This window comes from Coregonus lavaretus (assembly GCF_964263955.1).
Source record: "Coregonus lavaretus genome assembly, chromosome: 3".
Taxonomy (NCBI): domain Eukaryota; kingdom Metazoa; phylum Chordata; class Actinopteri; order Salmoniformes; family Salmonidae; genus Coregonus; species Coregonus lavaretus.
In genome coordinates, this window is record NC_139990.1 from 54601041 (window position 1) to 54614569 (window position 13529).

General features: G+C 45.7%; 1 protein-coding gene across 1 annotated transcript in view; it reads right to left on the minus strand.

Moving 5' to 3' along the window:
* Window positions 1–13109, minus strand: part of LOC311108019 (sperm acrosome membrane-associated protein 6-like) — a gene marked incomplete at both ends in the record, with an annotated part of 29059 nt that extends 15950 nt beyond the window's left edge. Inside the window, one exon of the mRNA XM_084150655.1 lies at window positions 13037–13109. Within this exon, the coding sequence (XP_084006781.1) occupies window positions 13037–13109 (73 nt within the window). The remainder of the gene's footprint in view (window positions 1–13036) is intronic.
* Window positions 13110–13529: the final 420 nt, after the last annotated feature.

The following is a 13529-nucleotide window of genomic DNA, read 5'->3' on the forward strand; positions in this document are numbered from 1 at the left end:
GTCTGTGGGCTCTGTGCTGGTGTGTGTGTGTGTGTGTCTGGGAATGAGGAGAAATGTGTGTGTTAGACAGGGGAAGCTTAGAGGGTGTCAGAGAGGCTAGGAGGCAGAGGGAATGGAGGGGGAGGGTCAGAATTTCAAACAGGGTGAGAAGGGAAGGTACACCAAGCCAAAGGAGAGCACATGAACCTGCGATCCTGATATCACCGCTGCTTTCCAAGTTTTACACCAATCATCCAGCCATTAATCGTTCTACAGTACAATAAACAGCAGCTTGAATGACAGGAAAAACACCAAATAAACCGCCCAGATTGGAGGACCAAATCAATAACGGAGTAAAACATGCAAACTACTACAGTAAAAATGTACAGTCTAGTTCAATATGGAATAGCCATTATTCCCATAGAAACTAGCATTAACGGCTGGTAATATTCAAAGGCAGATGCCAGGCTCATGGCAGTCTGCTGGGATATCTGTGTTGCTCTCAGGTCCTCAGAGAGAACATCTTGTTACCTCATTTGTACATATGTGTTTATTGTATAACAGAATCACAGGGCCCCTGAGGGGAATGTGGACCTGAAACAGAATCAAATGTAGCCACTTGGTTGTCTGTACAGAGAGACGGGGCATAAAGGTAACGTTTGATGTGTAAGCATCATGATTGGTCATAAAGTGCTCTAACCTTGTTACACTGTAAAGACTATCACCGATGTGCACAAGTCTTTGAGGGCATAGGAGTGTCTAAATCATGTGTGTGTGTGTCTTTGTGTGTGTGCATGAGCACTTGCTTCCATTTGTGTGTGTGTGTGTGTGTGTGTGTGTGTGTGTGTGTGTGTGGTGTGTGTGTGTGTGTGTGTGTGTGTGCACATGTACAGTATGCATGCTGTGTGTGTATAGTCTTAGAGGGAGCAACTTTGAGTGCAACCAAGTACATTCTCCCTGGGCAAGATTTCTCTTTAGCCTATAAACTATGCTCTAACGATAATAGCTGTTTTGTAATCTTGATTTAGCAGCCAGCAGGTGGGGGTTGAGGAGTGGAGGCATATTGACCCGGAAAACAACAGCCATCAACAGACAACGGAGATCCTATCAGACATCAAAGAGTCCTACATGGGGAGATCATTCATTAGACTGATCCTCTGTATCATTCAACCAGGCTTTTAATACAGATCTTCACTGGAACCTCTCGTCCATTCTGATATAACATCAGAAAAATACCTTATTAAGCAGAGAACTCAATAACAGCTGAATGGAGTATTCCAGAAAACACACCAAAACCAGCACCATCGACACCAACGACACCATCATTACCAACGACACCATAATTACCAACGACACCATCATTACCAGACAAATCCGGCGCAACCTTTTTGAATATAAAAGGAGAACATTCATTTCCAAGCTCACAGCTGTTCGCCTGACAGAGTGAGTGCCAGCATACCTTCCTGTATCTGTTTCTGAGCCTACCACTCCAGGCTGGTAGCTATCTCGGAGACATTTGCACTTAAAAAGCAAGAGCCACTCGTGGTGCTGGGGCTTTGAGACAGAGAGACACAGATGCACACAGATATGCTGTCCTAGACAGGTGCATCTGCCGGCGGCTGTTCTCTGCACTGCATCACTCCACTGTCAGACAGCACAAAGAGTGTTCCAGAAGATGTGACGTCATTGGTCTGAGTCGGTCCATCCCCCCCTCTCAGGTCTGGGCTGTTCTAACTAGCATGTTGCACTGCATATGTTTGGATCAATGTCATACAGTTCACATAGATACCTGTACAGCTGGCTGTGAGTGTGTGTGTGTGTGTGTGTTTGTGTGTGTGTGTGTTTGTGTGTGTGTGTTTGTGTGTGTGTGTGTTTGTGTGTGTGTGTGTGTGTGTAGGCTAGCTGCATTATCTACCCAGACTGCCAATGAGCTCTGATCAGCCATGTGGATAACATCCAATCAGTGATATCCAGATCTCCTCTCTGTGCCACAATGATCGAGATACAAGAACAGAGACAAAGAAAGAAATCGCAACTCCCTATCGATCTAAAAAGACAGAGGATACAACAGTTACAGAGACAAGAACACAGAAGGAGAGAGAAGGAGAAAACGCAACCCTTCCCCATCCTCGCTCGACACGTCATGCATTTGACAAAGGTGCATCTGTCTGGGACGGCAGCAGGAGAAAGGCGTTGTGGATATGATAAAGAGCAGCGCCACGACGGCACCGAATCAGCAGAATTCTGATTGTCCCTTCCAGGAGAGGAGACGAGAGGAGGAGAGGAGCCACAACGCAATGCGGATGGCTGTTGTCTTAGCTACTAGCCCAGACACACTGGGGGGACGAGAGGAGGCATGGGGGAGGGAGGGTGAGGCGGAGGTTGGGTGAGTTAGTGTGAAGGGGAGGATGCAGCGGGAGGGGAGGAGGGGGGCTTCTGGGAGGGGGGCTCCTGGGAGGGTGGTGAGGGGTTGGCTGTTCGCAAGCAACTGATATATTTCTCTGACTGTGATTGCGAACCTCAGGAAAATGGAACACAAAGAGTACATGTTCTGGTGTGATATTAGAGAGAAGAACACAGCTGAGAAAGCCATAGACATGGATCATGTTACACAGAATGAATGTATGACACCCAGTTACATAGTGGCGCAGTGGTCTAAGGCACTGCATCGCAGTGCTAGCTGTGCCACTAGAGATCCTGGTTTGAATCCAGGCTCTGTCGTAGCCGTCCGCGACCGGGAGACCCATGGGGCGGCGCACAATTGGCCCAGCGTCGTCCAGGGTAGGGGAGGGAATGGCCAGCAGGGATGTAGCTCAGTTGGTAGAGCATGGCATTTGCAACGGCAGGGTTGTGGGTTCGATTCCAGTATGATTTTTTTTTTTTTTATGTATGCACTCACTAACTGTAAGTCGCTCTGGATAAGAGCGTCTGCTATATGACTAAAAAATGTTTAAAAAAAATAATAGCTAGAATGATTAGTTATTGGGATGTGATATGATATTGTTACCCTATATGAAAGTAAAGAACCCAGTTGAAGGAGGGAGAGGAGATACTAGAATAATGTTACCACTGTGGAGGATGGCAGGCATTAGTGAATTCTCTATTTCAGAGGGGCGGGCAAATTCTGGGTATCATTGATCAGAACCACAGAGCCAGAGGACACAGCGCACAGGCTGCAGAATAATGACAGTGTGGTAACGACTGAAAATGACCGCTTTAACTCGTTTTAGCCAGTAGACTCCAGTCAAATGGCTGCAGGAGAGAGGGAATGCAGTATAGAGGTGTGTTATCGTGTGGAGTATGATACAGTACGATATTGGATCTAAAGGTCTAGTTAAGGACTTTAAGAGGCACCTAAAGCGAGAGCTCTGTGACAGTATTTTGGCCTTCATGGAAAGGTAGCCTACAGTAAGGGGGCTGTGCAGTGTACAATACATAGTACCACTTACTGACCCAGAGTAGTGATATGTAATAACACAGGGCTGTAAGGCCTTAACTCCATGGTGCCTGGACAGTTCACTGATACTGTACTGTAGCTACTAGACACATGCTATTAAAATGGACTGATGTGAATGATACTAATGGAAGCTAAAGAGACCAGACAGAAGGCAGCTCTTGCATTCAATTGAATCCAACTCAACTCAACCTTCCGCAACAGAACAAACCACATGGATCACATAATGAAACATTTTTGAGCAAATGTTGTCTTGTGTGTGACCTAAACTAGCCTCTGTGTGTTGTGTCATGTACTCTCTGACGGTCCTATACTTACCACAGTGTTGGCTTGGTGGTGTGACTCCAGGGGTGCTTACTGTAGATTGTGGTGACACCGCGGGGAAAGCTAGAAGGTTGTACAGTTATCTCCGGCCTGTTTATTATGTGAAACCATACAACCAACTACCTCACACCGCAGCACACTCTGTAGTAGCACTCCCTCTGCCACGTCTTCACCAGCCGGCCAGGTGTCTGTCTGTCTGGTCTGTCTGGCTGGTCTGTCTGTCTGTCTGTCTGTCTATGTCTGTTTTGTCTGTCTGTCTATATGGTCTGTCTTGTCTGTCTGGTCTGTCTGTCTGTCTGTCTGACTGTCTATCTGGTCTGTCTGTCTGTCTGTCTGTCTGTCTGTCTGTCTGTCTGTCTGTCTGTCTGTCTGTCTGTCTGTCTGTCTGTCTGTCTGTCTGTCTGTCTGTCTGTCTGTCTGTCTGTCTGTCTGTCTATGGGTCTGTTTGTCTGAATGGTCAATATAGAATCTGGCTGTTTATAGACATGTCTTTGGTGATGATGATAGCATACAATACATACTAGGGGAGTTTAGACATATCATTTTACAGAAAACACACACACCGTTATTATAAATGCACAACTGCTACAAACTGTGCACAACTGCTACAACCAACCACCATGCAATCATTTCTGGGGCACTGTTGCCCTCTTGTGGCGACTGACCTTGCTTTGTCCCCTCTCTCTCTTAGCTCCACTCTAACAAGCATCACACTAGTCTCACAACACAGTGCTACCTAACCCACTTCACTACAAAGTGGCCTGAAATATATATTCTGAACCCATAATGGTTTTAAATGCATTATCTCTTACTGTCATTATACACTATGTGGTTGCATATCCTCTTCTGGTATTTCTTATTATATAAACACATTCATGAAATGTAATGAAATACCAGTCAAAAATAGCTGTCCTCCTTCTGTGTGCTGTTGTCATAATAGCTTTAGGCAAAATTATAGTTGATGTAGTTATTGAACATTTGATCAAATAAAGCATTTTTTTTTCTCCATGTGGTTACGTCTGCAAATCCAAAGTCACAAATGTATTTGAGACGATGCTTGTCATTGTTCCTCTGTGTTTATCAGGAGCCTCTACCCTGCAAGGTTTTAACCAAATTAGTTGACTCATTTAGCTAAATGGATTTCTGCTGCAAAGGTTGAAAGGGAAGCACAGTGACCTGCTCTAAAGTGAATGGACCTGCAATGACAAAGTCACACTGTGTGTTTGTGCCTTAACGGCCTGCTTTCTCACAGTTTGTGAACGGCACTGCCTGTGCAATTAATACTGACGCATATCGTTAGCATTGAGGATATAGGTTCTAATCCCTCCAGGTGCCCAGCTGAAGCCATGAAGTGAAGCTGTGAGATTGTAGCTATGTGACTCTCTCTCTGCCTTTGAAAAGCAGTCTGTCTGTGTTTGTGTGGCGTGTGGAGTTTGGGAAGGCTGCTGCGAGGGATGTCATCCTGCCAGCCGAAGGTTGTCAGATGACATTAGCAAGAAGGAAACTAATAAAGATCCGTGACCGTGTTTTGCCCCACCTATCTTTCTGCAGACCTTTCTTTGAACTATAGCTAGCTATCCGTGGATGAGGCTGGTGTGTGAACGGCGAGAGCGAGACACACTCAGACACATCCAGCCTCAGAACACTCCCTCAGCCAATCAGATGATGCCAGGGTTACCATGGCTATGCCAGCAGAACCATTAAAACGTTGCCAGGTGGAATGTTTCTCTTCCCCCTCCGTCCTCTTCCTCTTCACGCCCCTCCCCCCCTTTTGGACTGTGCTCAAATTCCTAATCCCCCCTTCTCCTTTCCACCATCACCCTCTCTCGTGCCTCTCTCCTGTCCCAAAGTGCTCGCCTCCCTGCCCCTCCCTCTCTCCACTCAGCTGACCTTTTTCTCCTCGCCCGCCCTCGTCACTCCTCCTTTCCCGCCTCTTATCCTTTTTGTCACCCTCTCTCTACATACCCCATCCTGTCTTTCATCCCCCTCCTTCCTCTTCCTCCGCTCGACTCCCCGCCTGCAATCTTTTTCACAGTCAAGTCACGCAGAAATGCAGCGTGGTTGTGCCGTTATCCGCTATCCTGCTCATTCTCTCTCTCTCTCTCGTCGTCTCTCTTTCTCTTTCCTCGGCAGGTCTGTCTGTGTGTCTGGGGGCCTGAGGCAATTCCACCAAGAGAGCTGGCCAACTTTAAGTGTCTGGGCTGTGGCGGGTGTGTGCCCCTAGAAGGTTGTCGTAGCCTACATAGTATTCTGCCAGCAATTGACTCCTAAACCCTCACAGACCTATACCACACTATTACGTGCAGTATTCTGTCAGTTTATATCTCTCCATTCAACCCTTCAATTCAAAACCCTCTGATCATCGTAGCTACCCTTCAGTACATCCAGAGGATGTGTGAATGGGAGAGACATTTTGTGGGGAATGCACCAACTAGCGCAGTCGGATGGAGAGACTATGTGAAAAACGGTTGATGAAGTGAAGACAGGCTATTGGGCAGTGTCTGGTCTGCTGGAAATCAGTCTCTAAAACATTATTCACAGATTGTACTATTTTCTTGACACTTAATGAATGACACATTACTGGATGAGGGTTGAAATTCAAACATCCGTGTTAGACTTTATACGGTAAATAATTAATTAATTAAAAGTCACTAATGCCACTCCTTGGGTCTCGAAGTGATTACTGCGTAAAATACCATCAGATGGGACTAATTTAGCTATGTCATTTAAAAGCGCCATTGGTAATGCCGTGCCGTGCAGACGGGTAGAATATGCATTTGATTTTCCAGCTGAGAGCAACATTGCTGTAACACACATTCATCTGCCCAACGTCAACCTTGTAAGTACGCCAACCAAAGTGGCAAAATGAGTGTTGCCATGGGAACCTCTTCCCTGGAAACCCCTGTCGGTTTGGCAATGTGCCAAACCAATGGTTGCTAGGGCACAGCTGTCAATCTCTGCCCGGGCCAGGCTGGTGTGCCAGGCGTGCCCCTAGCCCCACCCAGTCGGGGTGCATTACATTACGTGATGTGGAAATGGAATTTTAGACATTTACACAAAGTGTGCTTCAGATGATGGAGGTTAGTATGGTTTTAGTGTACGAGTGGACAGCCATGGGTAACAGCATTCATACACACTACATTGCACTGTACACTGCAGGGTAATAACCTTCTGTAGGCTTCTCTACTCAAATGTGGATTTTGAAAATAGCTCCTTTGATATAAATACACTACATTAAAAAATATATATATTAAAAGAGGGATATTTTTTAATTGCAGGCAGTGTATTGCAAGGTTGAGAAGAAAATAGTAATCCTGCTAGTCATGGCTATTTCTTGTACATGGACTATATACAGCTATGGTAAAAACCATAGAAACCAGGAGTCTCACAAGCACACTGTAGTCACCACAGCACAATGGGCATGAGTCATGCCAGAAACAGGGAGGTGAAGAGCCCTGGTTCTCCATAAAGCAGATGGGATAGTAGAGCTTTTCTATAGAGGCAGCAAGACAGCTGTCTGTCAGACAGTAAACAGAAGATAAAACAGATTGAGAAACAGGATATCTAAAACCATAGACTGATGGGTGTTAGAAGGGTCGATGCCTCCCACACCCAGGGTGCAGGGAGTGAGGGATGGAATGATGGATGAATGAATAGATGGAGGTAGAGAGGAGGATATGATATTACCTCATGGCTGTTCTGCTGAGGACCAGGAAGACAGGAGAGGACAGTCAGGTGAAGGGTCCGGTCCCCACACTGAAAACAAGGAAGGACAAGAGCTTAGAGAGAGACGTACTGTAGAGGTGCAGCTGCTGTGGAAAAACACAGTGTTGTTTTCCAGTCATATGATCGATGAGTGAGATATTTCTATATGAATGAGGTAGATATTTCCAGACAATAAGTCAACTTCTTTCCAGAGGGGATGATTCAATTTGATCCAAGTGTCAAGAAAGTAATTGCACAGCTACTTAACGTAATGCACACATTCAAATACCACTGCCAGTGTTTAGAAGTGATTATCATGACAGGACATTTTAATCACCGTAAATTCTAACTGCTCAGCTTCAGAAGAGAAATAGACACATGGTTCAGTACGACACACTACAGTATACATCAATATTTTGATTGAAATGGAAATATTAAATGGGAATTTACCACTGGGAAATAGTTTCCTCTAACTTCCTGAGCTCTGACAGTCTTTCTTTGTCTCGGCATCTTACACGGCATGTTAAACCAACGTGTCATATATGAGTACCAATTTTTAAACGCACACAGATTCGGGCCATGGTGGTGATGCACACCTTTAATAGTCACTGTCAATATTATGACACCAGTATATGTGCTCATAGCAGAGAAAGGCCCCATGCCCTATTTTCTATGGGTCAGATAAAGGTCATTGCTAATGAGGAAAATCAAAAGCAGGCTAACACAGCTGCAATTAAAATGATTAAATTACACAATCAATTATCACCATCTACAGTAAATAAACAGGCAAAATAATTAAATGAACAATCATCTATCTACGCTATACTGTATGATCTGTAGAAGGAGATCATTAATACAGCACTATAGATAGAGTGTAAATTAATTAGAATAAATGTCACATGCAGAACGTCACTCAAATCCACATTCAGCATCTAGAGTGCCTGTCTCATTCAGTTCAAGTGCTTTCATTAATGCATTTCTACAATTTAGTCAGGTTGATTTACTTAATAATTGGCTAATTCAGCACAATGCAAAATGGCAATGTTTTGTACAGGCTATACAGATTTAATTGATCATATGCATATTTGAAAGTACAACTAAGTGAATGACATGGGACGTTTTGGTCAAATATATTGGCATAAAAAAACAGACTTTTCATCGTATTTGAAGTATCAGAAATGTAGTGTGTTGAAATATAATCTGTCTCACACTTCCTCTCCCTCTTTGATGTTTCAGGAAAGCATTTTGACACACATCTGCACATATGTCCAATCCCTAATATCAAAATAAGCCTCACTTTACAGTCTAAACAAACACGTGTCCTTCCCCATTCTCAATAATTAGAGGACACAGATCTCGGTGTATAAGCTGAGCCTCCTGCTTCTGCTTGATAAATATAACTTCAAACGGCACAGCAGCCAAACGGTTTCAGCTGGCCGGGCCGGGAGGCTGCACAATGAGTATAATAACCCCCTCCAACCCCTGGGACACACAGCCTAGTTCACTTCTCTCCTCCCTGTGAGAGAGAGAGAGAGAGGTAGGGAGGGAGGGAGGGAGAGAAAGAGAGAGAGGGAGAGATGGAGGGAGGGAGAGAGAAAAAGAGAAAGAAAGAGAGAGCGAGCTTTCATGTCTGTGTGCACGTGTCTTTGTCTCAGTATCCCTCCCTCCCTCCCCCCCTCCACGGCTCTCCATCTCCATGTCTGTGTACACAGCGGATGTATAGAAGAACCTTTTGTACCTCATTTTTAGAGAGGAAATGCGCCCCTCGGCCCCCCTCCTTCGACTCCTCGCCCCTCGCCCCTTGCCTCTTTCCCCCTTCCTTTCGCCCATCGAATGTAATGCCTGATTGACCACAGCACCACTTCGGGAGGTCAAAGGGCAGACAAAACAGTCTGGTGTCATGGCAACCTGACTGCCACCAACTAGAATGGTTAGGGGATGAGGGGGAGGGGGGGGTCAAAGGAGCTGTCAGTCAAACCTTTTTCAATCCCGCCACAGGTTTACAAAGGTTGAGGCGAAACACACGCGCAACGCACTCACGCACGCACGCACGTACACACACACATAGGCATGCATGCAAAGAGGTTTAGAGTGCACCTGCATCCCCGAAACATTATAAAGCTTTATAAATCAGTGCCCATTTTACCAAACGTCTTATTTAATACAACTGATTTCTGAATTAGGTAGTAATGTATAACTGTAGACTTCGAAGTCTGTAAAATGGTAATTACATAGGTAGTTACTCTGGTATAAAGCTTAGAGTGTTTTACATAGAAAGGAGACGAGTGCTCACCACATTGCAGAAGTGAACCTTAACCCTCTTCATATGTAAAATGTATGCACGCATGACTGTAAATCGCTTTGGATTAAAGCGTCTGCTAAATTACATATATTATATTATCTCGTGGTCCTCTGTAGCTCAGCTGGTAGAGCACGGCGCTTGTAACGCCAAGGTAGTGGGTTCGATCCCCGGGACCACCCATACACAAATAAAATGTATGCACGCATGACTGTAAGTCGCTTTGGATAAAAGCGTCTGCTAAATGGCATATTATTATTATTATTTATCTTAAATTGTTAATATACAGTCTATTTCTGACTACCGGACTTCCCCTCAGCAATGTGTAGCTGTGCAAACAGCTTATATGAATATGCTGCTTTAGTTGGGCTAAAAATACATAATTTTAGATACAAATGCATAATTTTACATACATCAAATGCAATTAACACGATTTTACACACAAATTGACGTATCTAGTGTGTGCGTGTGTCTATGTGTGTGTGTGTGTCAGTGGCGGGGGAGGGGGGGGGGGGGTGTACGGGGGAGTGTAGGGGGGAGTTTAGAGCAATAAATTGGAGGCAAATGCATTCAGATCAATAGTTAGCTGAGAGTGGGGTTGAGAGAAGTGAGGGAGCGAGAGACAGGGATGGAGGGAGAGTGGAGGAGGGGAATAGAGGGAGGGATGGAGGGAGGGAGAGTGGAGGAGGGGAATAGAGGGTGGGATGGAGAGAGAGTGGAGGAGGGGAATAGAGGGAGGGATGGAGAGAGAGTGGAGGAGGGGAATAGAGGGAGGGATGGAGAGAGAGTGGAGGAGGGGAATAGAGGGAGGGATGGAGGTAGAGTGGAGGAGGGGAATAGAGGGAGGGATGGAGAGAGAGTGGAGGAGGGGAATAGAGGGAGGGATGGAGGTAGAGTGGAGGAGGGAATAGAGGGCCTGATTAATCATTCCTGTATTGTTATTGACTTTCTGTTAAAGGGGTGACTCAGACCCAGAATTATGTACCTCAGTGTGTGTATGTGTGTATAGTGTGTGTGTGTGTGCACGTGTGCACTGTGCACAGAGTCGGAGAGTACAAAACCATCAATTACAGCCTTGAAAAGCAAGGGCCTTACCACATACATAAGCAGCGTGCGTGTGTGTGTGTGGGGGGGGGGGGGGGGGGCTATTCTACCTTGTCTATACATTCCTGTTCTTTGGTGATTTATCCTGCTATAGTATATTAATCTTGAACAGGCCTAGACAATGAAATAAATATCCAGAAAGAAAAAATATATACATTCTAAATAGAGAGGTTAAGACATTACATGTTATATTTGGGGACGGAGGGGGGGACGGGGACAGGAAGTCCCCTGTGAAGGGTTAATGAACAGCACCTGACTAGCCACCAGACACAACAGAGAGAAGAGAGAAGAGGGGGAAGGAGGAAGTAGAGGAGGAGAGGAGAGGAGGGGAAGGGGAAGTGTTGCATTTCCCGGCCTGACATCTGACCCATTGTCTGGGAGGTTTGGGAGGGCACAGATAGACACACTGCAGCTCAGCACGGGTCAGCTCTCGGGGAGGGAGGGCCTGCCCCCTACACACACCCCTCCCAAAACTCATCCTCTATAAAATACATGTAATCCCCTTCCTCTGTGGGTAAACACACAGATAGACAACACACACAAATTACACACGCTCCCATACACACAAAAAGCTCAATCTGATTCTCCTCCACTATGTCTGGGACTATGATCTTACAGCAATTTGGCAGAAGTAAGAGTTGGGTTTTCTCAATCAGATGACCTCACATAAGGTATCGATGTTTGCTGAGCCAGATTTGCAATCAAATCTCTGGGAATAAATCTATTCCCATAGCTATTCCGAAAAAGTAAAATGCTGACCATTTTTGACTTACCTCCAAACACACTTTGCAAATTGAATTATCTGATTGCTTCTTTGAGCCAAGTAGCCATCCAAACCCTACATGGTTAAGCCCTCACGCAATTTTAAATAGTAAAACGTGTAATTGCAATTAATATTGACCTAATTGCTTGTCAATTATGCTATCATAACACAAACTTATGATTTGACCCAACAGCAACATTTCCCCCCAATTAATACCACTGTTAGAAAAAAAGCCCAGCCGGGGGAGGGCAGATGCACAGACAGAATGAAAAGTGCCATTCAACCTAACCTTGAACTTGAACAATGTGCCTGGTGTTTGTACTGGGGTCATTTCCTGACCTCTCCCTCTCTCTGAGGAACCTCTGAAGCATGAAGCGACCAACCACAGCCTGTCCTTTTATCTCCCAGCCCTGACCCCCACAGACACTCCTATATCCCCCCTGCCACCACAACCAACCGCCCAGACACACTCAGGAGGCTTTACTTCACTATTCACAATCAATTACTACTAGGTTGGTGTGCTTTGTCACAATATTGTACAGAGGGTATCACAACAGTCTTTTAAATTGGGGATTCTGCAGCCATGATGGTGGGAACTGGGAGCTAGAACTCAGAGACGGCCCAGCGGCCATGACAGTCCAGCCAGTCACTATAAGACATGTCTGAGCCGTAGAGATATACACAGCCACACACTGGCATAGTTATTAGGGTAGATCTAGATTAGGGCAGAGAGATATTCATGTAGTTCAGAGAGCTGTGTCTCTCTGAAAACACAGACATCATACACAGAGCACTTGCTGGGACACAGGGGGGGAAATTAGTCTGAGGGTTCTGACATCACCTTGGCTGTTCCTCACCTCCCCACCTCCCTGTCTCTCTAGTTGTTCTCTCCTCTTTACCATAACCTCCCTCCGCTTCTACCCCACTACATTCACATTTTAGTCATTTAGCAGACACTCTTATCCAGAGCGACTTACAGTAGTAAGTGCATACATTTTTATACTTCTTTCATATTGGTCCCCAGCGGGAATCGAAGCCACTATCCTGGCGTTGCAAGCGCCATGCTCTACCAACTGAGCAGCACTACCTCCCTGTGCTTCTGCCAGCATTCTTTCCCTTCCTCTGCGTCTTCGACTTCCCTCCTCCCTTCCTCTTCTCCTCCCTTCCTCCCCTCCTCCTTCCCTCCTCTTCTCCTCCCTTCCTCTGCCTCTTCGCCTCCCCTCCTTCTCTCATCGTCTGGCACCAGGGCCTATAGCACTAAAGGGTGTTGCTCTGTAAATACGGCCGGCTAGCGCCACCGATGGTACTGTAGAGCAGAGCCTAGCTGAGCATAAAACGGGTAGACTATGAAGGCTTGTGAGCCATGTCAGTATGGCAGCCAGACAACCAGCCAGCAGGCCTGACTCACAGTCACACCACACCAACGCTATACGCCTCGAGTTATCTGATAGACAGTACTGGCCGCTGACTGTGTATGCCATGTTTTCGGTTGTATATGTTTCTGTGTGTTATCTTAATAATGTTATGTGTTTGCTTCACAGCCAGCATCTCTGGGAGATCCCCCAGTCTGTCAGACAGTCTTGTGAAGGACTCGAGATAGTTCTGGAATTTTTGCCTCAGCAGGAAAGTATGCTGGCATGTGACGATCAGCAATATGGATATCAATGCTAGTGGGAGCTGAATCAGTGGTGTCTGACCATGATAGTCGAGTGGGACATGTGAGGTAAATGACATGTACGCTAGATTATAAGAACAGGTAGAATCTGGTGACATAGACAATGGCCATTCCTCAGGAACCCAGCTCAATAAATCATAGATGACTAGAAGCACTGAAAGCAGGAGTGAGAGATGTGCTGCTAGATTTATATAACACACGCATGCGCACCAGCACACACACACAC